We start from the raw sequence: 27,618 nt of genomic DNA on the forward strand, positions 1-27,618 counted from the left end.
GTGATAAAAATTACTCTTTCCATTTATTAAATATACTATATGAAACAAAATATTCATAACAACTTTTCAAACAAAACTAATAAGTATAATAATATATAGTATAATAAAATTCTTATAGTAAAATAAAATTCTAATAGTATAATATAATAATGTAGTATACTAAGAGTATAATAAAATATTATAATAGTATAATTGTTGAAAGAGTTAGTTTATATTGTTGTACATAGATGGCATCACAACTGCTGACATAGATGGCAGCAGTGCTGTCCTTAATGGATGGGTGATCGTGTAAAGCTAAGGATGGTGGCGCTAGTGGTAAAATTGCTCTTTCAAGACTTCCGGGTTACTGCTTCCGATATATTTTTACGCCGCAGATTGAAAAAAAGCGCCATCATATTATTGCATCATATCTTTTGCAGTATTTCACATGTACCGAGTTCTTTCTTTCAGCCTTTAAACTTCAGCATTATCATATTAATATTATAATCATTAGAATATTTTCTAATTAGGCCAACTTAAAAAGATATTTTTAAAGATATTTTTGGCGACATTTTATTCAAATGTAGCCAAATAAGGGATAAAATACAAAACATGGCAAACCTTAAGAATTATTCACAATGAGATATTAACTTTCTAAAATTTTTTTTGGCCTTACGACCTCTGAGAATCAATACATTTCTGAAAGCTCTTATGAATGGTACAATTATGTTTAGATTTGAACCCAAATTACAATAACGAAACTGCATAGAATATTATAGGCTTGTTCACACATCGCCTCGTAGTCATAACATAAGCGGAGGGATACACCGGAAATTTTCTAAATTTCTTCCGGTTTAAGGACGCTTGTTATAGTTTACATTAGACCACCCATCCATATAACCTCTTATCTGTAATAAAATATTTTGTCCAGTTTCAGCCTTCACCTAGGTATGTTGCTTCATTTCTTGTGACCTCATGCTTAATTATTGGGTTAAGTCTTTAATAATAAATAATATAATAAAATTCTAATACTAATAGCATAACAAAATTCTTCATGAAACTGGAAGCTATGCAGATTTGAATTTCGTCTACCATTATGTGGAAAAGAAAATATTTATGATAATGATATAATAATATGATAATCAGAATAATTAACCATAATTAGGGAAGCTAAACATTTATTGTCTAGTTTTTTTTTATCACATCTTACAACTAGTTGTAGAACTAACTAATCTAATTGTAAGTTATGCCTCATTACCTATGATAATTATTTGAGCTTCTTTAACTGAAGTGCCCAAAGAGTTATTAGCCAAGCATGAATAGACTCCTTCATCATCAATTTGAGCAGCAACGATTTCTAAAGTGCTGTTGGGAAATATGAGAATTCGCTCTTGCTTCAAGATTGGAATGTTATCTTTAAACCAAGCAACGGACGGCTTAGGTTCTCCATTCACTTTACAGTCAAGGAAAACATTACTGCCTTCAGTTGCTTTTGTATTGTGAGGCATGATGACAAATCTTGGTTTACTTCTGACCACAAGTTCAGCTACTTGCTCTGCAGAACCAAAATCATTGCTGGCTACACATTTGTAATGACCAGAATCTTGATCCTGAAATCAATAATTATATAGAATTAGTTAATAAAAAAATCTTCTTCTTCATTATTACGATAGCCTATGGGTGGGCCTAGTACTTCCTCAGAATCCTATTCCTTCTAGAATTCTATTTTACTCTTACCCAAGATTTTTCAGTAAAACATCTTTTTACAAATTTAAAATTGTCAGCAGCAAAAAATATATATCTTGAATATGTAGCCAAAAATATTCAAGGTAATAGTTAGTTTTAAATGAGTTACAATAACTAACATCCTTTAATTTTCAGTTGCCCTTTTTGAAAGAAATAAAAAATTTCAAGTTAACATGCATATCTTTTGACAGTATATCTACGCTATGCATATTGATTTGTACTTTTTTTTGCCAATTATTGACTTGGTCACTTATAGCACCATACTTACCATATGTTTTTATTAATTTAGGAGCAATTCTTCAAAATAAAGTTATATGCAAAAATTTCTTTAAAAATTACTTTTATATCTCAAAGATTTAATGTTACTGAAAAGAGACAAGATATTAAAAAAAAAATTTTTTTGCATAGAAAAAGTGTCAGAAATTTCATTAAGCTTTTGGTACAAAAATTTTTTTTTAAGAGATCTAGTTGCAGGAATTTTTAAATTCATTCAATTATAGATTTTTGATAGATTTTATAAACACTCGATTTAAGAATTTTTAAATTTATGAGGCAATTTTTATTTCACCCATTTCACAAAGAAACCTATTAATAAATAATAAAAAAGCATGCCTCAGAACTACAATCAGGTGGTGCAAAAAATTCATGCATCACATTTAAAAGTATATCTTCATAACTATTTCTTAATATTTTAAAGGCATGACGCTGACTTAAAAGAAGTCAAATGTTTGAGTCAAAATTTACAATTATTGATTTTTCGCATTTTTTATTCTACACTCCTTTTTAAGATTAATTTATGATTAAGGTGGCAAACCTTAGAATAATCACCTTTTTGACATGAAAAGTGGTTTTTCTTTTGAACAAAACAAGTTTTTTTTATTTTTACTCATTTTTCAAAATAATTTTTCAAAATTTAAGTTTTAAGTATTTTTTTAAAATAAAAGCTTTGTGCTAAAATATTTAAGCAGAGCAGTGAACTCAAATAAGAAAAAGTTTTAGAAGCACCTTGAAGCATTTTAGTAGATCTTTGCTTTTTGCTTAGTTGAAAATAAACAATCAAACATCTACGCTTCAAAGTGTTAAGCACTAAAATTATAAGTCATTAAACAACAAAAATAATAAATAATTAAACAATGAGATATTCTGTGTGAGATGACTTGAAAAATAGATTAAAATACTTATTTATGCTTTTGTAATACTGTAAAAAGAAATATCCATGCAAATATTTTGTAAAATTTGAAAAGTTTAAAAAAATGTGAAGTAACATTTTAAAAAAATAACTAAATAAAAATATATAACTGCTTACGGAAGAATTATAGATAAATAAAGATCCATTTTGTGATAATTGAATATGGTGATTGAAAACCAGTTGCTGTCCATTTTTCACCCATATAATATTTGGAGATGGGTCTCCCTTCACTAAGCAGTGCAATATCACAGTATCTTTAACCTGAACAGTTTTAACACCAGAAGAACCCAATATTACTGGCGGTGCTGAAAGTAAAAAAAGTAATGAGAACTTCTTCGTTAGTAATATTTTGAATGTTAATTTTAAAAAAAAGTATAAATCAAACAAAATAAATAAAACTCAACTTAAATAAATAATCCCAACAAAATGAAGTGATAAGTTATTACTTGATTAAAAACTTCATTTGCTTCAAAAAATACAAATAGGAAATAACAGAGGACATGTTTCAAATGCTCAAAAACATGTGCCCATTTTCAAGACTTGCCAAACAAGAGAAGAATCATGAGAAGAAACAAAATTGAATTGTAATAAACATAAAGTTGCCACCTAAAATGTAAAAATAAAGGTGAGAAACCAAACAAGAAAAGAGGACAGTAGGCGAGAGAGAAAAAAGATAAAAAAACAGAACAAGAAAAATCACAGTGGCCGAGAGAGTCAAAACAGGGTAAAATGCATTTCCAAATGCTATGGAGAGGTGGTGAGGAATTAATGTCGTCAATAAGGTAATCAGCACAAATATAAATAAAACAACATAAATAAACTTGATTCCAGGGTATCAAGATGAGCTCAAGAGTGGAAATGATTTCATTGTTAAAATTAAATTTATATCAAAGACTTTTGAAAGGTATGAAGTTTTTAATCATGTAAAGCTCAACCTATGTGTTTGACAGATGGATCAACAGGTGAAATAAATAAATGTGCGGTAAGTCTAACTTCTCAACTTTAATTTTTTTACAGAAATTTTTTTTTAATAATTGATGAAGAAGAGTATCTTTAATGAAAAGTAATTACTTCTAACTCTGACAGCTGCAGCAGCTTTTCGTTCGCCAGCAGCATTTTGAGCTAAACATATGTATGTTCCTTCATCTTGTTTGCCAGCATTTTCAAAGACAAGTTTGCTTCGTCCAAGTACGGAGTTACTAGAACCTAAAACAAATTTTAAAAAATAAATTTTAAATGAGAAGAAAGATCATAATTTCCAAATATAGCATATCCTTAAAATTTTTTATATACCAGTGATTTGAGTGTTATTCAATAACCAAGTAATTGAAGGATATGGATAACCATTAGCTTCACAGCTGAGAGTAAGCACATCTCCAACAGAAATATCCTGACTTTTAGGCAGATTTGTGATTATCGGTGGCACATGTACTTCAACCAAAACACCTTTGTGATCCCTTCCGACAGCATTAGTTGCAATGCAAACATATGTGCCACTGTCTTCAGGCTGAAAGGAAAAGAAACTCATCAATGAAAGGTTTTTCAAATATATTTTGGACTTTCCCTCTCATTCGTCTGCAAAAAAAAAAAAGAAGCAAATAGCAAACTTATTTCATGCTTATGTAAGAAGGTTGCAACCCCTCTGGTTTTTGCTTTAACTTTGATCGTAGTACATAATCTAGTTTTAGGGTTAAATTCTAATAAAAAGATGTAACAGTGCACTGAACAAAGAATATGTTTGATGCTCATTTTATAAAATTTTGAGTAGAATATTCTTTAGGGAACTATTTTGTTTTCTTTTTGTGTTCAAAATCGTTGACCTTTGAATTTTTTTTTGTCAATCTTTTCTTTCCTGAATTAAACTCCTTATTTCCCATTTTAATTTTTTTCGCTAAATTCTCTATATTGCTTTTTAAGATAATTGTGAAAATAAGGGGATTTTAATGAATGCTTTACACAAGCATTGCTCAGAACCCCTCCTCAACTAAACTAAGCAAATCACAACTGACTCCCCCCCCCCCAGTTAAGACAGTGATATCTGAATGATCCCTTGATGGGATTTAAAGAAAACTATACAAAATCGTCATGATTATAATAAAATTAATTATAGCCATAGCAATAATTACAAAATAAGCCACTCAGAAACCTATTTGATAACTCATAATTCTTAACAGTTTCCTAAGACAGTCAAATAACAATGAAATATAATAAATACTAACCATACAAATGTGCTTTAGAAAAAGTAATATGGCATTTCACGACTGTTCTTCAAAGGCGTTTCTGCCACATAAAATAACACTTTTTAAAAAATAAAGTACTGCGTTTTTCCCACTATCTTCAAACAGAAAAAAAATTGCGAAAATGTTTCTTTATTTTCGAAGTATCTTAAAGGGGTTGAAAAATGGCTACTTTTGGCCCTCAATGATATTGATAAGAGCCTTCATGTTCTTTGGTAGTTTTCTAATAAAATTTTAAAAATTTAAAACTTTTAAACATGCATGTATTAGTGCCTAATATGCTATAATAGGGACTACTACAATTGGCAGTCCTAATCCTAGTAAAAGTTTGAAGGGAAGTTACTTTAAAACATTCTCATAGCCATTTTTTAAAGATGTCCAATTACTGGAATTTCCGTTCTCCGGATTGGATTTGATTCCGATTGGTACAAATAATTGGAGCTCAATTGGTCGGTTGTTGTGTCCATGGGCAGTCTACTAGATGGTGCCATGGGCAGTCCACACAGTCTCAATTATCTGCAAGCAATTATCCACATAGAGGTCTTCTTCGGGACAATCACTAATCTGCTGTATTACAGCTATTATAGCAGAGCTGTTGAACACACGATCAGGTCTGAGTTTGGTTCCATCCTCCAGAATTTTTATTCACCTGAAGTGTTGAGTTCTCAGTCTTGTTAGGGATTTTGCAAGCTTTCTGCCAGTGTTGAGTACGCAGGTCTAATGTTTCAACAAAATACCCCTATTTTCGAAGCTCTACTTTATATTACTTTTAAAATAACTACTTTATATCGGAACTCTACATCCGTTTTAAATATTTTATTGAAAATAATTGCCAGTAATAAAAGTTACAACAATAAAGTGTAATTTCCTAAAATATGTATGTCTTAACTATCAAATATAAGAAATCTTTTTTATTAAAATAAAGACTAAAATAAACTATTTCAGTTATTGGAGTCATTTGACAATCTTAATTAGAGCATTCAGAAAATACGTCTATTTACTCGAATATTTTCAATTATCAGCTTTCCAGATTTAGCAGAATTAGAAGCACCAGATATTGGTATGCCATTTCTTTGCCAAATGATATGAGGAGGAGGAAAACCTTTAGCAGAGCAGAATAATCCCATATTTCTTCCTTTCAAAACTACAAGCACAGATGGTCCAGAAATTGAGACAGTAGGTGGAACTGCAAAAAGAGAAACCATTAATTAGTGTTAAAGGATTGAAATAGAATTCAGAGAAGTCAATTATTTGATTTTCAGAAAATTCAGATATTTCCAATGATAAAAAGTAAAATAAGTACATATAAAATCAAAACAGTTGGGAAAACTAAATTGAAAAGTTCTCAAAAATAATTTTTAATGTACACAGGAACAAAATAATAAATCAATGCATAAAATATATCAAAAAATGCAATAAATATGAAAATAAATATTAAATTTCTGGCTTTGATGTTAGTAGTTTTTCCCTTTTATAAGACATCTTGAATCTGCATTGAGACAAATTTAATGAAAATTATGTGTACTTTTAATAATTTTCATCATAACTTTTTATTATGATTATAACTAAAGAGAAAGTAAAAGTGAATAAATGGGCCACGATGGCTAAGTGGTTACGGCTTTGAACTATTATTGTGAAAAACTCCAATTGAATCCCAAGTGGGGAGTTGAAGTCCACCAAGCTTTAGATTAATGGGGACCAGCTTGACAGGAAAATAAAGGCAGTGAGCGTGCAATTTTGACTATATTTTCATAATCATATAATTGGTCACGAAATTGTGGAACCTAATTTCCACGACCCTCTCGCCCAAAAGGTGCGGTTATAAAAATGCTTTGCTTTTCCAAAAATCAATGTGTGATGCAAAACATAAAACTAAAACACAATAAAAATTAACAATTCAAGATTATAAACTGGACAATTAGCAAAAAGATTTATGCAATTTTTTTGTTCTTCAGATCCTCTACAGGATGTTTCCCAGACTTCACCAGTAGCCCATTGTGTAGCTCTAGTGCAATGTAAATAAAGAACTACTAACTCCCAAATATAAATAACCAGTCCCTAACTATATCATACACAAAGTGCTGTTGGGTTCATAAATATCCTCAATACTATTAGAGTTTTTAATAGCAGCAACAAAAAAATTCAAAATTGAAAATTTTTATATAGTTGACATCTTTGTGTAATAAATCGATCTATTGCAAATTTTTTTTTCAAAAATAAATTTTATTTTATCAGTGTATTGAAATTCTATTTTAGAATTCATAGAATTAGCAATGAAAAGAATATAGTTGTTTTACTACATTTCTTGAGATCTATCAGAAGCACTCATGTTGTTTTGTCAATTGCACAACAGTATTACAATCATTTTGTAGTAAAGATCATTACTATTAAAATGGTTGAAATAACATTTATGAAACATTAGTACTTACAATTTACAATTTTAATGCATAGTTAAGTTAACATTCAATACTAACCTAAAACTATCAGGTCAATGTGCCTAACAGCTGAGCCTGCTTCATTTTTAGCAATGCATGTGTAGGTACCCATATCAGAAGATTGTGTCAGAGATATATGAAGATCTCCATTTGGAAACAACTTATATCGAGGGTTATAAAGATCGATTAAGGCTCCGTTATGTTCCCATGCTATAGAGGGGGGTGGGGTACCTTCAGATGAGCATTGAAGTACAGCAGGTTGCGCTTGAACAACTTCATAATTTGAAGGAGAATCATCAGATATCGTAGGAGATGCTACAGAAAATAATAAAATAATTTAAATATAATAGAATTCAATACGCTTATATTTGGAAGCAAAATCTTAAACATCATAAATATAACCAGTTCTATAACTGGGTAAATAACAGACAAAGATTACATTGAGTCATAAGTAACTCCAAGCTTAATAGGTTTGAAGTGAATCTTTTAGCCTGATAGTGAACTATATATCACCCAACCATGTCCAAGCACCTAGCCCAGTTTTCCAGGGTTCTATCTTGTAACTGCCTTGGATACATAATTTTAACTTCTGGCAGACAAAGTGGACAGCGCCTGAGCTTATATTACTCTTTTCAAACTTTTAAACCGTAACAAATTGGACAAATTTTAGCCACATTATCTTTAACGTGCACCTTGCTGCACGTATATGCCAGTTGTTTAGATGGCTGCCAGGATCAAATTAACGGCTTCCAGTTCTCCAGTAGCAGAGTAAATCAGTACCGTCTTTAAGCATGGGCACACCCGGGCAGTGCTCAAGGGCCCCAGGAACTCAGGGGGCTCTTGAGAATCTCACTTTTTATAAATTGTGTTTAATAAACTATAAAATAAACAAAATTGCCTTATATTTTTTTTAAAAATATATTCTATTGCACAAAGTGTGTATTTTGTTTTTCTTCCCACAAATAGTGATTGATTATCATACAAACAATAATTTAAAAAGTTTATCACCAGGGAAACTTAAAAAGGCAACCGGAATCTAATTTTCAACTTTCTAATGAAGTTTTGATGTGGACTTAGTTTTTTGGGAAAATCAAACCAAAATTTTTCTGTGCCCGGGGGCCCTGCAAGTTGTAAATGACACTTTTATGGACTATAGGAAGACCTAAACAAACAGCTTCAATCACATTTTATTGATATAAAAATTAAAATAAATAAGATGTTAAAAAAATTATAATGCAATTTAAGTTTTAAAATCAATAAATTTGCTATCAAATAATTATTTCGTTTGAACAGTTTAGTTTATTTATAAGAGGCAATTATGTGATTTTTTATGCAGCACCTAATGGAACATCCTTTGTATTCGATCATTTAAATCAAATCAAATACATTAGAGAGAGAGATTCCTCATATTCCATTATATAAATGATATCATTACTACACTTAAATTATGTCATTACTAATTTACTTTACAAATTCTAATACATTTATTTCTGAATATTTCCAATGCATAAGTTATTTTAAACTTCCTAAACCCTTTGCTTATGGTGTATCATCACATGTGGTCCCCCTGCTGTAAGCAAAATGTTAATATATGCAAAAAAAAAAAAAAAAAAAAAAAAAAAAAAAAAAAATAGAAAGAAGAAAAAAAAACAACAGCAACAATTCAGGTAACTCAGTTGATTTAGATCAGATAAATAATACAGTAGAGAACCGATTATCTGGAACGATCGGGACCATCGCTATTCCGAATAACTGATTTTTCCGGTTTTCTGGATAGCTACAAAAAGCCGTTTTTCTTATTGTTAAACCCAACTAAAAAAAAAAGATATTTGGAAATAATCTTGAAAAAACGAAGTAATACACTAATGATTATTTCCAAAATGATGGTAAGGTAAACATCTTTCAAAAAAGAAAGAAAAATCCTAAAATCTTATGAGGAAAAAAAAGAATTTTTTTTTTAAAAATGGCGGGAAAATTTATCGAATTTCGTTCCGGTTTTTTGGTTTTCCGGTTTACTGATTTCCGGATAATGGGTTCCGCACTGTATTAGGAAAATAGTTTTGATTAAATAAAAAAATATTACAGAGAAAAATTAAAATACATTGATGAAGAAGCAGATAGGGAACAAAACAGATCTAGTTAGGAAATCTACTCTCAAATTATTATCAGATGTAGAGTTAGTTATGTTATATTATATTCTTGTTATCTACTTCATTTTTATGCAATTTTTATTCCATTATTTCCAACTGAAAAAAAAAATCATAATAATAATAAAGTTAAAGCATGAGATGAATTCAGCTATTTTAAATGAAAAAAGGACATACTCAGAACATTTAAAAAGCGAGCAACTTCATAAGAGCCAGCTTCATTTTCTGCTAAACATTTGTAAGCCCCAGCATGTGATACATTTGCTGATTTTATGTATAAAGTACCATCGGGTAATAATTGACTATCTGAAACAAATAATTAGATGCTCTGAATTTTATACAACCAATAAAATAGGAAATTTCTATAAAAACTATATATATATATTTTTACTTTCATTTCCATTAATCAAGATAGAATCTTTATGCCACATTATTAGAGGAGCTGGATGCCCACTAGCTAGACAAGGAAGATAAACAGAATCCCCTGACAGAACTTTTTCATATAATTCATTATCCTTGATGACGGGAGGAGCTGAAAAATAATATAAATAAAAATAATCAAATTAAGGATAATACACATATACATTCCTTTTTACTCCAAATTGGAGCACAGGGCTTTTATTATAGCTTTCCAAATCACTCTGTTTGAGGCCAGAAATTTTGTTTCTCTTCATGTCTTTCCTATTGTTTTCAATTCACTTACATTGTCCTGCACCAAATATTTTTAAGTATTCCTCTTTATCGATTGCCCTGAGAGCCAAAAACTTGTTTTACTTTTAATTTTTTAGATTTACGTAGAACATGATCAATCCATTTTCGTTTACGTTTTTTAATTTCCAGATCAATCAGTTTATATTTTTCTTTTCTAAGGATTTCTGCATTACAAATTTCGTGGAACCACTTGATATGCAAGATTCTTCCTAAACAGTTGTAAATAAATACTTAAAGATTTTTCATGTTATTTTTCTTGCAGTGCCACGACACAGATTCATATAGTAGGACAGATTTAACATTAGTATTGAAAATTCTAATTTTTGTTTGTTTTTGTTTTTCCAGAATTTATTGAGAAATGCATAAGTGCATCAGGCTTTCTTTAATCTATTTAGTATATCTTCAATTCATTCTTTTAGTATATTCAATTCATCAATATATCCAAATCAATAAAGTTTATTTTTTAAATTTTTACTATTTTTTATTAACTTGAAATATTTAATTACTAGTAATTTGAAGTTAAATTCTATATACAAATGAATAAAAAACTGGTTTCAAAAAAGAAAGTTTTATGGTTACAAATGTTAATTATTGTGCTAACCAGAAGAAGACAAACCCTCTGAAGGATAAAACACTAATTATAAATAAATTTTCTTAAAATAATGATAACTAGGAGTTGTTAATTTAAAAAGTACACAGCTACCTAAAGTCTAGTTGAATGAAGTCAAATCATAATAAATAACTGTTGTATCAAAATTGTTACTACTTTTTTATATTTTAATTGCACAGTTTGAAAGATTTGGTAAATTTTTATTTGTTAGCGTTTTTTTAAATTGTAAATTTTTATTTGTTGTTTTATTGAATTTAACTAGGCTATTTAGAGGTGGGATTGGCTAACGTTGGAAATAGGGTCAATTGTAATCAATCCAATGATTAGGAAGGGAAGTTAAAGTTGGTTGGTGGATTGGTCAACAAATAAAGAGGACACTGAGATTTTAACATGGGAGCCAAACATGGTAGAAAATCTTGAAGAGATAGAGAAAGACTGATGATGTGCTTCTGATATATAGATAAAAAGCGAATTAAGATGTCCCCCGCAAAAAGGATGCGGTAAAGGAGGGTTGCATATCTTTTAATTGAGTCTTGGTGAGTTCTTTTTGATTAATCATTAGACCTTTTTGGTTAGAATTTTCAGCTTGTCCCCTAAAACTAGGCATTACATATTTTTATAAGTAAGAAAATGAGTAAAGATTTTAAATATTGCTCACTTTAAAGTTTTACCTTGTAAAGTTTACTTATTCTAGTAAACATATCTTTTATTTTCCTTAAATTTGTTTTAGTTTATCAATTTGCATTGAAAAATTTTATATTACAGCTCAATAATCTAAAATCAAAACAGACCTTGGATTTCAAGATCACCGAAAACATGCTTACATGTCTAACTATACTTGACAAGGAAGCTAAAGGTAGTTGCAAAACATTGTAGGCAGTAAAATTTTCAATACAAAATGGGGACCTAATGTGAGCATAGAAAATTAAATGTTACCTTTAATTGCAAAATGTAACAATAATCAGTTGCATTTACCTATGATTTCCAATGTGATTGTTTTAAAATCTTCCCCAGCTTCATTATTAACATAACAGGTGTAGTCAGCAGCATCTTTCAACTTGACATTGCTTAGAACAAGAGAAAACTTCTCCACCCTTATAGAGTGTGCCTCAGTTGCAACTATCGGTAGTCCACCTTTCATCCATGTGATATCTGGGGGTGGAACACCATCAGCAAAACAAGTCAATACTGCTTCACTTCCTTCCACAGCTTTCATAGATGATGGACTATCTTTTATAGTAGGTGGTTCTAAATAATAGGAGATAAAGTATGCTCAGTTATTCAGGCATTAATTATAAAAATATATACATAACTGAAGGCACTGAAATAATGCTTAAAAATTCAGAAATAAATTTCGATATAAAGATGAATTTAGTTAATTCTGTCTTGCATATGCTAGAACTAACATATTCAATTGTAAGAAGTTATGCAGCAACCATATATACTTAGACAAGAGGTGTATTAGAATAACAGTAATATTTAACTAACTTTGAAATATTATTTAGAGTTGCAAGGTTGTAAGTACATTAGACTTAAAGAGGATATTTGTTCAATTATGTATTTTATTTGAATAACACAAACAATAACATTAAAAAAAACAGATAACAGTTGCTAAGCCAGATGATTCCTCCTTGTATTAAAAAGTTTCAGATTAAAAAAATGAATCCAGTCATAAATTAATATGGTGATCAAAAGATAAACCCTTTAACTTGTTAATCTTTAACTCGTTAATCTTTAGTCAAACTTCCGTATAAAATGATAGAAATACAGGGTGTTTCAAAACATCTCTTTGAACATATATTTCTAGAATCTTTGCAGAACATGAAGAAAAGTTCATGTATTGAGGGTTCCAAATGTGTATTTAAGCAAGGAAATTTTTTTATGAAAACCTGGTGAATCATAATAATGAACAAGACAAGAATAAAAAACTATCAAACTCTGAATGATAAAAGCAACTGACAGGTGAAAAGAAATAATTAGAAATAACTTCAAGTTACATGTTGCAATCTAACGGGTTTTGATATTTTTTATCCTGTCTTCAATAAACATTCGTAAAATTTTTATAAGAGTTTTGTTTTTCACTTTCAAAAAAATATTAAATTATCACCCAAAAAAGACTTACTTTTCTTTATTTCATTTCTAATCAGGGTCATTAAAAATATATATTAAAGAAAGAAATTAGAGAAGACATTTTATATGGGCAACCTGTAGCATGTAGTGGCTAAAAAAGTTTAGAAATGGCTAAAATATATGCCATAAAAAATAATGATATTAAAAAAATATAAATCAAAAATACCTAAAACAGTTAACATGAAATGGCGAGAAGAATTTCCAGCAGGATTGTTGGCAATGCAGGTGTACTGACCCGAATCCCGGAGTTCAGCATTTTTAATAGTAAGCTCAGTTCCACGGTGACCAATATGAAACTGGGAGGTGTATGTTGTTATGATTGGTAATCCATTCTTCAACCAAATTATTGAGGGTGTAGGAACTCCAGTAACTGAACACTGTAAAGTTGTTGATTGTTTGACAGAAGATGTAACAAATCTTGAATCATTGCCGCCTTCAAGTTTAGGTGGTACTAAGAAAAAGAAAAGGTTGTCAACCCCAAAAAATAAATAAATAAAATAAACACATAAATTTTTAATAAGTAAACTTAAGTAATTAGGATATAACATTTTCTAAAAATCTTGTTAATATAATCTTTTAATTTCTCATAATTAGTTTTTCACAATACACTCAGCGAACTCGGCACTTACAAACGTTTGCTTAAATCTAAATTTTTATTTTAAATTATCAGAATGTAGTCCAAAAACAGCAATATATATATATATAATTATAATTAGTATTAAAAATTAAAGCAATTTTAAATATTTAAGTTAAATTAGAAAGTAAATTAAACCAAAAAACAGTGTGACTAAAGCACAAATGAAGTATAGAAACAGACATACCCCTAAAGTTTTAGTTCTATAAATAAAAACTTTCCTCAGTATTAAAACACCAAATGTTAACAAAAATTTTCAAAAAGATTTTCAATGTAACTTTATAATTTCTTCTTCACTGTTTACTTGGATGAGCAAGCACACATAAACACAAATATTTGTCTAAATTTTGCTTCATGTGGTGGGGAAAAAATAAGCAATCAAATAACTGTTGTTGGAAACCTGATAGTGAGGCTTTTAAAAATTAATTATGATAAAAAACATTGCATTGAATGCAAATAAGAAGCTTCATATACAATGTGTGGAAAAATAAAGTTTATAAAATAAATAAAAAATCATTATAAAATGCAAGATTATATGCTATTTATCACATTACAATTTGACTAAAAATATTTTGATACTACCTCAAAATTAAAAAAGTTTCCAAAAAATTACAACATAAAGCAAAATAGTTGGCAATCTTTACTCAAATCAATTATAAATTCATTTTAAAAAGCAAATAAATGACTAAGGCAATAATTTAAAAGAATGGTAGACTCACTCAAATTATATCTGGCTTTTGACCTATTATATTTTAACTCAAATAACATTTTTAATATTTTAAAGATAACTACTAGACATATTATTGTAAGATTACACTGAGTATAATAACTCCAATGACTTAATTATTTTGAACTGTTTCATAAGGATATTAGCAACTAATTTTAATATTGTAATTCATGTCACAAAATCATACAAATAACTTATTTTCATTTAAGCTGGTGTCTGAAATAAACAATCATAATTCTACAATAAATTAAATTCAGACGAGGAAAAGAATTCAAGAAAATATTTTAACTATGTAAATTATATTTTACTTACCTAAAACTTGCATATTAAAATCTTTAGTTATTTTTCCAGCAACATTGCTAATCTCACAAGTATAAGTTCCATTGTGGCTAGAATCAACATTCAAGAATTCTAAAATGTCCCCTTTAATGACAATGTTTTCATCACTTGCAATTACACTTCCATCTTTAAACCATGAAATATCTGGTTGAGGATAGCCTTTAACCGAGCATTGCAATCTATTTTGAGACCCAACTACAGCAGAGATATTATCTCTTTTCTCTATTTCTTCATCTAAGGTTGGTGGAACTAAATAAAAGTTTTATAATAGAATAAATCTAAACTGGAATTAAACAATATGATAATTACCAAATAACAAAACCTCAATGCATGCAAAAATGTTATATTTTTTAAAAAGAAGTAAAATGCTTTCAATATTTCTTTATACTTTTAAAAAACTGTAACTGTAAACAGAAAAAAAACATTTGAAAAAATCTCAGTCCAGCAAAAATAACTTCATCATCTCAAAATCCTCTGCTAATTCACGATGGAAATGAAGTGGAAATCATTTTTGTCATTATACAAAATAAGCTTATTGAGTTTTGCCTAATTCACCATGGAAATGAAGTGGAAATAATTTTTGTCATTATACAAAATGAGCTTATTGAGTTTTGCCTTTGCCACTCGATCAATGCAATAATTATTAAAATTACATAGATATTAAAATTCTATGTATAAAATTCTATTAAATTTTAAACTAAAAAAATAAAACTAAGGAAGAATGAAGCTAATTTAATTCAATGTAATTTTTTTAAAAAAAACTTTATTTAATGCTATCAAAGAGCTTAATGATGCTTAACAACAGCTTAACATTTTTAAGTAGAAAATTATGTTTATTAATTGCAAGTCATAAATGTATAAAAACAAAATAAATATAAAGTATTCGCCATATACACAATATATATAAATATCACAGTTCATTCGAGCAATTGTTTGTTTTTTTTATATTCAAATGGTTCTACTCGTTTAAAGTAACTTCCACTATACCAAAATGATTGATCTATTTGATAGTTGCTTTAAATTATGGAAATAAAAATCCATAAAAAGTTTTGAGCTGAAAAACATAATTTTAAAATAAATATAAATTACATAATTTGTAGATATTTTTTATTTTCTTCTATATTTTATACATTATATGGCATCAAAAAATTTAACTTTAATGTTAAAACAAAAAAAATCTGTTATTGTAAAGCTTGTAGTTCTAAACACTCATAACTACATACTGGTAAAACTAGATATTTAAAAGGCATAAAAAGAAACATAACTTTAATGTTACAGTAAAAAATATCACTTAATATAAAGCTTGTAGTTTTAAACACTCAAAACTACTCACAAAATCGTTCAAGAAGAGAGTAACCAGGAATTTGAAAGGTACAAAAAAAATTCAATTGTTCCAAAAATATCATTATTTATGTTGTATTACTGATTAATATTTTAAATAACTATAAATCAATAATAATATAATCAGTAATATAATAGCATAACCAATAATATAATAATATAATTAATATAAAAGTAATGTAATCAATAATAATATATATCAATACTTCTTATTTACATGCACTGTTAATAAAGAGTAATATCCATTACTCACATTTCTTTTTTAAAATGAATCAAATTTAATAAGAATTTTTAAAATTTTATATTGATTATGGTATAAGAATAAAAATCTAACCAGGAGAATTACATAGGAGAGAAATCTATTTAGAAAAATACAAAGAAAGAAAAGATAATTTTGTTAATTACAAATAATTAAAGAACAAACCTAGAACAGTCAAGTTAAATTTTTGCTCCACTGTTCCAGCATTATTTGTAGCAATGCAAGTGTAGTTCCCAGCAGCAGCCTGCATGGTATATGTAAAAAGTAATGCATAATCATCATTAATTAATTTAACGTTGTCTTTTTCTGTTAAAGGCAATCCATTTTTCAACCATGTTATGGTAGGGGGTGGAGTACCCGATACATCACAATCAATGCGGATGGATTTACCCAAAACAACTTGATATTCCTTGAATTTTTCATCATCATCTATTCCAGGTGGTACTAAAAGTTAAAAAAAAAATTTAAGAATAATTTTCATTAACTAAAAATAAATAACGAAGGTTAAATGTTTTTGTTCTAAGTGAAACAATTAACAAGTTAAACTATTACATCTCTGGACATTTTACTATACAGTAGGACCTCTACCTAACGAAGTTGCTAAATCCTGATAATAAGTTCGTTATATGGAAAATTTGCTAAATAGAAAATCACCTTTTAAAATACTTAAACAACACAAAACAGGTTTTAAATTCATGAACACTGGGCATAATTAAAATAGCAATTGATGCACCCTTATCTTGTGAACTAGTATCTTTTATTTTATAAATCTTAGCCATAAAAGAAATCAGCATGGAAAGCAAGAAAAGGGCAAAACATTATCCAGTGCTACACTATCATGCTACATACATTTTCAACTAAAAAAAAAAAGAAGCTAAATTTATGTATAAAATTATAGCTGCATTTATTATAAAAGTAATTTTAAACATGTATTACCAGAATAGTTCTTAAGTTTACTACTACTGATAAATCCGTTAATTTGGAAAGTTTTTTATTTGAAATGCAAACGAAAAGGGAAAAGAATTTTACTGCTTTGTAAAACATTACATAAAGCAGTGGCTTCGAAAATTAATTCAAGTTCATTTCCCCCATAAAATGCGTTAACAAGTTTGAAATGTTCTGAAATATTTTGGAAAATAGGGAAAGTGAATCTCAAAGAAAAGTTAGTTAAATGGAAAATTCACTTTGCTATTTGGAAGTTATTTTATGAAGAAATTTCCAAAATGTTCTTGGTTCCTCAAAAAAATTCGTAAAATAGAGAAATTCGCAAAATGGAAGTTCGTTAAATAGAAGTCCGACTGTATTTTATAACAATCTTGAGTTTACGGCTATCAATGTTCAACTCTGTAATCTTGTCATTTTTAACGAAACAGAAGAAAAGCATCGAGATAAACTAACCTTTGTGTAGGACTTTTTGATGGAACTAACCAGCATTTGTATTACATTTGTAAAACCAAGAAAACATCCCACAGTTAGCCTGATGGCAAGGGGTTCTAACCCATGTTCTGTCTACCACTGAGGATATCTATACAAGCACTGTGGTTGGTGTGAGTTGGAAGTAGAATTCGAATCAACCAGCTGTTGCTGGGATTCGAACCTGGGTTTTTTCGCTGGAAGGCAAATGCTCTATCTTCTGAGCAACCACCGTCTTTCAGAACATTTATATGAAAATTTTGAATAAATTGTATTATTTATTGACAAAAAGCATTTTAAAAAAATAAGTCAATTGGTTTTTCACAATAAAATACCCCCCCCCCCCCGTTTTAAAAGACATATAAGTTAATAAATATATATGAAAAATATACAATGCACGACAAATAGAAGATTTTGGTGCATATAACTGTTTTAACACAATAAGCATAATCTTCAGTACCATCACTAATACTATACCTGAAAATACATTGGTGAGAATAATAATTGCTCAATGCTCATTGTATTTAAACAGCTGTTATGCTCCTAACGTTTGCTTAATGCTCCTAAATTTTAAAATTTTGAATCCTAACATTTTTTAATTTTATGTCCTTCAACATAATAATTCTAAATTAAAATAACACAGTTTTTTTAAATTTTAAGAAGACCATTTAGCATTTTGGTTCAATTCTTTTGAACGTATTCATAAATTAGTGAAAGTCATTGGTCAAAGTAGTATACAATAACTACAAAAGCGCTCTTCTCCAAATAAGGTGAATCCAGGTTTGAATCCCAGCTTTGACTGGTTTGTAAGAATTTTGTTCCTGGCTTGCCCCGACCATAGTGATGACATAAAGTATCTTCAGTGGTAGACGGATCATCATGGGTTAGAATCCCCTTACCATTGGGCTAACCGCGTGAGGCTTCCTTCAGGCAATGCAAATGCGGGTTAAATCTAATAAGTCCTTCTTGAAGGATGAGTTTGTCCTAATGTTTGATTCAGAAGTTTCCTTGTCTTCTGGATTGGGTTCAAATAGGCAAGCGACATTTTTTATTTTAACAATATCAAGTACGAAATTTATTTTAACAACAATCAGAAAACTCTTGAATTACAAATTTTTAAATTATTTTTAACTGCATAATTTAAATGATAAAAATCAAAATTTGAACAAAATCGGTTAAATAATTCTGGATAAATAAAAATTTAAAAAAAAACTTCTTTAATACTATTCGGTGTTTTTAAATTTCCATTTTTAGATTTATATTTTTTAGATTAGATTACAAAATTTTAAATTTACATTAAAAGACTCAAATTATGGATCACTTTCCTGCCAACCCTATTGGGTCCATATTTTCTAGATTGATGGTATCCCCTATATTTTGTGGGTTGAAAATTCCAAATATGTTTATTCAGTTAAATTATTTTTATGTATAATTTTGCAATTTAAAATATCACCTGTAAAAAATTAATTAGCAGTTTAAGTTTAGCCCCTCCAACCATTAAGATTGCAGCTTAGTACGATCAATTTAATAACTAGATTTCAAGTTAGTTCTATTTTCTATTTTGAACACTGTACATCGAATAAAGCAACAAGCAGCTAAAAGAAATACATTACCAGAAACTTTAACTTCAAGATCTTTTTTAGAGTGTCCGGCAACATTGATAGCTTCACATGTATATGTTCCAGCATCTGAACTTTTTAAGTTCAAAATATCCAGAAACTGCCCTCCGCCAGATGATATGAACCTCTCTTTATCATTGATTTCAATGCCGTTTCTGTACCACACAACACTGGGAAATGGCAATCCATTCACTTCACAATGGATTCTGACAGACTGATTAACCACTGGAGTTACAGAGCCCTGCAATACTGTTTTTTCTATGGTTGGAGAAACTATGAAAAAATAAAATAAAAAGGTAATTATAAGAAGAGAGTATTTTAATAATCTCGCTGTAATATAGGGAAAGATAATGCACATGAAAGAAAAAATATATATATGAGTTTGTTATCATAATTCAAAACTTCATACGAGCATAATAAAAGGTATAAAATATAATGGGCTGAAATTTGCTGCATAAAATTTAATATTACTTTATGAATATATAGTCATAATTCCATCAAAATACAATATTTTAACTGTAAACCACGACACCCCAATCAAGAGCATAGCCCTGTTTTTCACGATTCTATCTTTTAACAGCTACATAACTTTGTCTCCATCAGACGACATGGACAATACCTGAATTGGCACTCTTTTGTGTAACCTTCCACTCCGCAAACAAGGACAGGACTTTCAGCCACAACAGATTTATGTGTACCTTGCTGTAAATACCCACCGGTTGCTTAGCGACTGGCAGGATCAAACTCACAACTAACCTCTCCATTAGTAGAGTGAGTGAACAGGGGTCTGTTCAGACATTTCGTGAAAGGTCCGTTTTTGCAAAATTGTGAAAAAATTACTCGTATTTTGTGACTATAAAATAAACGTTAAGTCACCAACCAGGGTCCTGCATTTGTGAATTTGTGCAAATAGGGTCCATTATTGCAAAAAAACTTTTTCAAGGAGTTTTTAAATTGTAAAAACATACAAGATTATGCTCAACACTGTTAAACTATAATTCTTCTTCTTCTTCTCATTGGCACGACAGCCCAGGATGGGCCTTGGCCTTCTCAACAAGCCTATGCCAAGACATTCTTCCCTTAGCCAAGGTTCTCCAGTTAATTATCTTTAAAATTTGTAGGTCCTTTTCAAGGCAGTCTAAAAACCTTAGGTTTGGTCGTCCTCTTTTTCTTGTACCTGTTGGCCTGGCACAGAAAACTTTTTTGGTTGTCCTGCTATCCTCCATTCTTATAATGTGGCTTGCCCATTTAATCCTTTGAATTTTGATAAATTTAATGACATCAGGTTCTTTATATGCTTTGTAGAGTTCCGTGTTTGATCTTCTAAACCAGGTACCGTTTTTACTTATTCCACCAAAAATGCTTCGCAGTATTTTTCTCTCAAAACTAGCTATTATATTTTCATCTCCATGGGTCATTGTCCAGGTCTCACATGCGTATGTAAGCACTGATCGTATAAGACATTTATAGAGTAACACTTTTGTTTTAAACTATAATTAAAAAAATAAATTTTAAAAAATAAACAGCAATTGCTGCTACTAAATTAGAGATGCAACATACAAATATTTGGTATTTAGCCTATACTGTTGAATGCAGAATTTAGCCTATACTGTTACGGACAAATAAATAAAGGAAGAAGTCTCTGCTGAAGACAAAATTTAGTTTGTTTATATCTGTCTTTCTCCCCCCTTCCTAGAAAGGGTTTATTCGATTAACAAAACAATAATGAAGACAAAAAAATTTGTGAAGGGTTGGATTAAAAGATAAATTATTTTGCGAAGGGTCCGTTTTTAAGTTAAAATATTTTGTGAAGGGTCCATTTTTATGAAAAGATATTTTGTGAAGGGTCTGTAAACGGACCCAAATTTCTTGTAAACAGACCCCTGGTGAAGCCTTTACCACAGGGCTAATGTAAGTAAGCCAACAGGAACAATTACAATAGATAGCTATTCAAAATTATTTAAATTTTTATTAAGTAATTTCAATACAAATATTCACTCTTCCCATCGCCCAAACATTAGTGATGATTTCTCATAATTATTGTTTGTTACAATAGCAAGTTTAAGTTCCCTATAAGGGAAGTGTTTTATCAAACACCTATTTAATTACTGACAATTAGTAATTAATAAAAAAAGCTTACCATGAACTCTAACAAACAATTCAGCTTCAGTATCCCCAGCTTCATTGAAAGCTAAGCATGTGTATTTTCCAGCATCAGATGCAACAGCATAAGAAATCTTAACAGTTTCTCCAAAATTTGAAAAGGCCACACGAGGACCAGGCAAAAGCATTTGAGAACCTTTGTACCAAATAACACGTGGCTTTGGAACACCGCTAGCTGGACAGTATAATGTAATTTCAGAATTTTGCAGAGCTACTTTGTGAAGCCCATGACTTGAGACATTGATTGTAGGGGGAACTGAAATTAAAATTATAATATAAACAAAAATCAAGTAATAAAAAATAAATTCTGCAATAAGTGAAATATCAACTTGGCTTGCCATGCAAAAGACAGAAAAGAAAACTGTTCTATTTTTTTAAAAAAACATACACTGTCTATGTTTTAAAAAACATAAGAAATATTGAGAAAATAAAGAAAATATCTAATCTAAATATCTAATATCTAAAAAAGTCATTTTATATAAAATGGTCATGCTTTTAAACCTTTTTTTTAAAATCTGAAACAAAATTATTAGCTTGAAGGTCATTACTTCGTTATAATAACAGTTATATTTACTGTTTAATTAAATACTATATATTATCACTTACAGTATTTAATAACACAATGAAGATTAGTTCTTAAAATATGTTGGTACAATTAAATTTTTCAAAAAGAGTATTCTACCTAATTAAGAAAAAAAAATTCGATTAATATAATAAAAATTTGAATTCAATTAATTTGAAAGAAAAATTTTTTAGAAAACCAAAATAAAATTTATTATAAAATTTGCAAAAATTTCTTCATAGTATTTTGAATAAAAATAAATTAAAAGATAAAGGGGAATATACATAAATACATAGAACATACAAGTAGTGTACACAAAGTTTTTTTTCACTTACTATAAACGGTTAAATTAAACAATTTTTCGTCAGATCCAACTTCATTTTCAGCTTTACAAGAGTAGATTCCAACATCTTCTGCAGATGCAGAGGAAATTTTTAATTTTCCGTACATTAGAATACTCTATAAAAGAAAAAAATAATGATTTTAGCTATATTTTATTGAGCTTTTTTAAGTCTTTAAAGAAAAAAAAATTTTGAACCCCAATCTTTTGTTTCTTACTAAATGCTTATAAAACATTTATAAAAAGGAAAAAATAAAATTCTAACAATAATTTCCTTAATAACAATTTTTCTTGATAATTTTATCATTAGTTAAACTTAATTATAAGAAATAATTTTTACACACAACAAATGTTTAAAATTTTTTCTTTATCGTTATTGTAACGAAGTTAACAATATTCAAAAGCAACTTAAACAAAAAATAAAAAAATATTTTATATTTCTTTGTTTTAAAAGAAGAAAAAGAACTTTTATTATAAGCAGCATTATTTAAGAAAATAATTGAACAATCTAAAGCATGTCTATTCCATGTTAAAAAAATGATGTTTAAAGAATTTTAAAGTACTTACAGTATTATGTTGCTCTACCAGTAAATTATCATCTTTGAACCACTTTACTCTAGGGGGAGGATGTCCAGCAATAGTACATTCAAGTACAATAGAATGATGTTCCTTGACATAAGTAGAAGTAATATTTTCTGAAGGGTTTTCAATTTTGGAAGGTGCTAAAAGAGAAAATAGTAAAAATGAAGAGATTCAGTTGATGCTTTTTCAAGCATCAACTACATCTCTTAATTTCGCAATTTTATATAAAGAAAGTACTATCAGTACTCCTGGTAGCAGAAATCCCCAGGACACCAGCAAACGCTACTTATTATCACAGCACAGCATCCAATTGCAGCAGATTGACTCTACATATTCTGCTACCAGGTTGGTACTAATACCATTAGCCCAACTAGTATCACAATATCAATCAATAATAGAGTTTTCTTATCCCTTAATAAATTATATATTACAAAGAATTTAGCAAACAAGTTTATAACATACATAACCCTTGTGATAAAAACAAAATTGACTAATATTTAGCAGTTTTTTATACAATTAAAAGACAATTCAAATATTCTATTAACATTTGTAACAACTGCCAAACATGGTGAATTTATAGCATTAAATTAAACAATTTAAGTCTTGTTGTTGTTGTTGTTGCTGGCCCACACGGTTAGCGGAGCTAAACCTCTATTTAAGCTATTTAAGTCTTACAATATTTAGCCTATCTCAATAGACCGATTATCAAACTTTTGAAGTAAATATTTGATAAAAATAGGGGTACTGCTCTAAGGAACTAATGGAGTTTCAGTTTTCTCTATAACTAACTTGGAATATGCAGTGCAGGGTAAATTTGAAGTAAAATAAAATGTGCATTATCCTCAAATGAAAATCTATTTTCAATAAAGTGAGAAAAAAAATGCATTAACTTACATTATGAAAAAATGATAATAAGAAGTTAAAAACAACTATTTCATATTCATTTTAAGATGCAGCAGAAAGTGTTTTAGTGTAAAATTCCTCAATTTATAAATTCAAGCAATGCTTTGCTTTCAAAAACAACACAATAACTAAAACCTTTCAAATTAGCTTCAAGCAGGGGTTCAACTCAAAAGTCCTGAAAATTTCTTGAGTAAAATCATTCAAAAAATTTATATCTTCATAAATTTAAATAATTGAAATTTTCCTTTTTAAAAACACCCAATGAAAAAAAGCACCTTTAGGGGCTTTTAAAAAACGAAAATAAGCAGTTTTAAGAACTTTTTCAAAACGCTACGCACAATGCTAAGAGGTATTGGTTTAACCTACTGAGGATATTTAACGCCACAATGATTGCCAATGAGAACTCTTCTAACAGAAAATAAAATATCTAAGGTTTGAACTAAAGTTGCATACATAAAAACTGAACATATTATCTAAGTTCTATTAGTACTTCAATAGACATTACATATTTATTATAGATCATTTTGGAAATTATTTTTTTATAAATAACATTAATATTCCTAAAAAGTTTAAATTTCCTAAAGAGTTTATAGTAATTTAAAATATATTTACATTGACTTACCCATAACTAACAAATCAATTTCATGTTCAGAATCTCCAGCAGAATTGCTGGCAATGCAGCTGTAAACACCAGAGTCTTTAGATTGCGATTTCATAATTTTAACTTGTTTATTGTCAGGTGAAAGCTCCATGTGAGGTGGAAGAGATTCAGAATTGATGTTTTTCCCATTTTTTCTCCAGGATATCGTTAGTCCATAGTGAGAGTCATCGAATGGGCAATGCAACACTACATTTTCACCTTCTTTCAATCTTTGCTCATATTTCATGAGAAGTGGATCAGGTTGAGGGGGTACTGTGGAATATATATGTTATGCTTAATAAAGAATAAAATAAAATCACAAAAATTACAGGATCATTACAAGTTTTGCTTAAAAATCTATTACGATTTTTATAAATACAAACATATTTTTTTAAGGAAAGGAGGTTTCAGTAGATATTTATTTATTAAAGCAACAAGCGATGCAGTATTCGCCTTCGTGAGTTTATCATTATTTGTTTAATATTAACAAGGGTCAAACCCCGCTAATATCTTTATGACATTTTCAAAGAGAGAAACTTTGCACTAAAAAAATTGCATCTTTTTTGGGGGGAAGAAAGTAAATAGACTTTTAAACATATTAAACTCAAATTTTGCATTTTTTCTTGATTTTCATGCATTTTCTGATAATTCTGATATGCGAAAGATATAATTTAAAAAAATTAGGAAAGAAAACCTTCCCTAGTTAATAATACTAATATTATTGACTTCCCTAGTAGTATTTCAATAAATATTATTCAAAAAAATATTTATTTATAGAGAGCCCATTAAAAAAATATGCACTAGTTCTATTATGCCAAAGCCTCAAATTTTCTTCCTTTGTTTGGAAATTAATTAAAAATATTTTAAGATAGATCTCTTAAGAAAGAGCTCTTTTTTATTTTAAGAGAGCCAATTTTTATTATGAATTCTTTAGAAATAAATTCTTGATATATAGAAAAATTACGAGCTCTTGAAAAAGGAACTAATATGTACCTGGATTGAATAAATATTACCTAATGTAAGTAATTTTCATTAAAATATTTATTATAACATATTTCAAATACATAAGCAACTAAGTACATAAGTTCACACTTCATTTTTAATAGAGAAATAATTAAAGTACAAAATTTTTAATGATTACCCATGACATCAAGAACATATTCTGTTTCATCACTTCCTGCATCATTGAAGGCAAGACAAGTAAATATTCCAGCATCATTTTCTTTCACTGAATTTATTTTCAATAGTTTCCCATCTAAACAAAAACAGAATATATGGTGCATTTTTTATACAAAAATATTTTATTTAATAAAGAATTCAATAACGTTTTATTGAATTTATTTAAACTTATACTAAATAAAATCATATACCTTCTAAAATTTGATATTTTGAGTCGGTATTTGAACGTAAGATGAGTTCTCCATCTTTTAACCATGAAATTGTGGGAAAAGGAATTCCAGACACTGGACACATTAGTACAGCACTTTGATTTAAAAGGGCTAAGGCATCATTGTTCAGGTTGGAACGGTCAATTGTAGCAGGTGCTATGGAAGAAAATGAAAATCTAAAGAAAATAACTACAAAACTACCTAATATAGAATTTATTTCATACAAATTTTTAATAGAATATTTTAATTTCTTTGAAGCAAAATTCAAAATTCCTTTGCCCAAAAATAATACCCGGAAATATGTTTGTAACAAGTATATTATGCGATAAAATGAAATGATTTTACATATTTCTGTAAAGAATGTAGATGATAGGAGTTTAAATTTGTAAAGATTTATAAGCTTAAGCTTTTTAAGTTCTTTAGATGCACACAGTAGACCAGTGCTCCCCAACCCACCGGTCCGCAGACCGGTGATCAAATGGTACCGGGCCGCCCATTTCATTGAAACTGAATTTAAATTCCTACGTTTATACCTCAAATTAAAAATATTTGTGTTTCATTAAAATTTCATTTATTTAAAAAAAAAGGGGCCCAGAAGGTAGTGACATTAATTTTTTAATGTTTTAGAGTAAAAAAAAAGAAGAAAGAAAATCTTCGGAACTATTTTCTCTTTCAATTACGTTTCAATAAAAAAGAAATTTACATTGGAACTAATGAAGAACTTCGTCTTCTCTCTCGATTGTGACTTACTGATTTAACGTTCAAGTAAGTTAAAATGTTAAATAACTTTATATTTATTTTTTGGCGTAACTGTATTTTATTTTGAAGGCATGTTTAAATACAATTAAATTAATAATAAAATTAATAAATAAAAAATAATCTAAAATATAAACAATCAACGCACTCCCCCCTGGGCCGCGGTGATTAAAAGGTTGGGGAACACTGTAGTAGACTATAGGAACTATGCAAAAATTCAATATTTGAGTATTTACATATGTGGTATTGCTTTTATGATGTTTTGTTACTTTTATATATATGTGGTATTGCTTTTATGATGTTTTGTTACTTTTATCTTTGCTGCACTGCTCTGCACTGCTATAATTACTTTAAAGTTTTAGTTTCTCTTTCATAAGTTTTCACCTGCCTTTTTCTGCCCTTAAATAATTTAGCCAAAAATAAAATTAAAAAAAAAAAAAAGAAATAGCAAGTATAGCCCTACTTATTTTGTGATGGTGGTAACAGCCAATAAGAGTTGAGTATGCTTTGGGGGCTTGGTTAGAGGAGGTGAGAGAGAAAGGAAAGGACACACATGGTTTTGGAGAGCTGAGGTTAAGACACAAAAAAAATATGAGGATCCTCAACAGCTAAGTTATATTATAAGATTTTCTATCACCCCTTAATTATTTTTTTATTTATTTTATATTGTAGCAGTGCAGCTTCATAATGTATAATTTCATGTAAATTCATTTTATGTACCTATTATTAATTAGTGTGAATGCCTTCCTGGAACAAAATTTGTAACTC

The 27,618-nt window shown here is 28.8% G+C and overlaps 1 protein-coding gene across 3 annotated transcripts in view; it reads right to left on the reverse strand.

The window, feature by feature from the left end:
- The window catches only part of LOC107451423 (hemicentin-1), a 136,674-nt gene that overhangs the window by 28,756 nt on the left and 80,300 nt on the right, over positions 1–27,618 (reverse strand). For all 3 annotated transcript variants that reach the window (XM_087153122.1, XM_087153123.1, XM_087153121.1), the window contains exons 40-58: positions 26,077–26,250; positions 25,848–25,961; positions 24,689–24,979; positions 23,149–23,303; positions 22,577–22,700; positions 21,657–21,935; positions 19,511–19,789; positions 16,650–16,928; positions 14,858–15,133; positions 13,351–13,635; positions 12,030–12,302; positions 10,125–10,265; positions 9,911–10,039; positions 7,626–7,901; positions 6,153–6,337; positions 4,208–4,421; positions 3,986–4,120; positions 3,032–3,219; positions 1,238–1,589 (exon numbers count right to left, since the gene is read on the reverse strand). In XM_087153122.1, coding sequence (XP_087009248.1) covers positions 1,238–1,589; positions 3,032–3,219; positions 3,986–4,120; positions 4,208–4,421; positions 6,153–6,337; positions 7,626–7,901; positions 9,911–10,039; positions 10,125–10,265; positions 12,030–12,302; positions 13,351–13,635; positions 14,858–15,133; positions 16,650–16,928; positions 19,511–19,789; positions 21,657–21,935; positions 22,577–22,700; positions 23,149–23,303; positions 24,689–24,979; positions 25,848–25,961; positions 26,077–26,250 — 4,149 coding nt within the window. The remainder of the gene's footprint in view (positions 1–1,237; positions 1,590–3,031; positions 3,220–3,985; positions 4,121–4,207; positions 4,422–6,152; positions 6,338–7,625; positions 7,902–9,910; positions 10,040–10,124; positions 10,266–12,029; positions 12,303–13,350; positions 13,636–14,857; positions 15,134–16,649; positions 16,929–19,510; positions 19,790–21,656; positions 21,936–22,576; positions 22,701–23,148; positions 23,304–24,688; positions 24,980–25,847; positions 25,962–26,076; positions 26,251–27,618) is intronic.

The sequence above is a fragment of the Parasteatoda tepidariorum genome, chromosome 10 (assembly GCF_982258835.1).
Source record: "Parasteatoda tepidariorum strain Cologne lab strain chromosome 10, Ptep-v5.0, whole genome shotgun sequence".
NCBI lineage: Eukaryota > Metazoa > Arthropoda > Arachnida > Araneae > Theridiidae > Parasteatoda > Parasteatoda tepidariorum.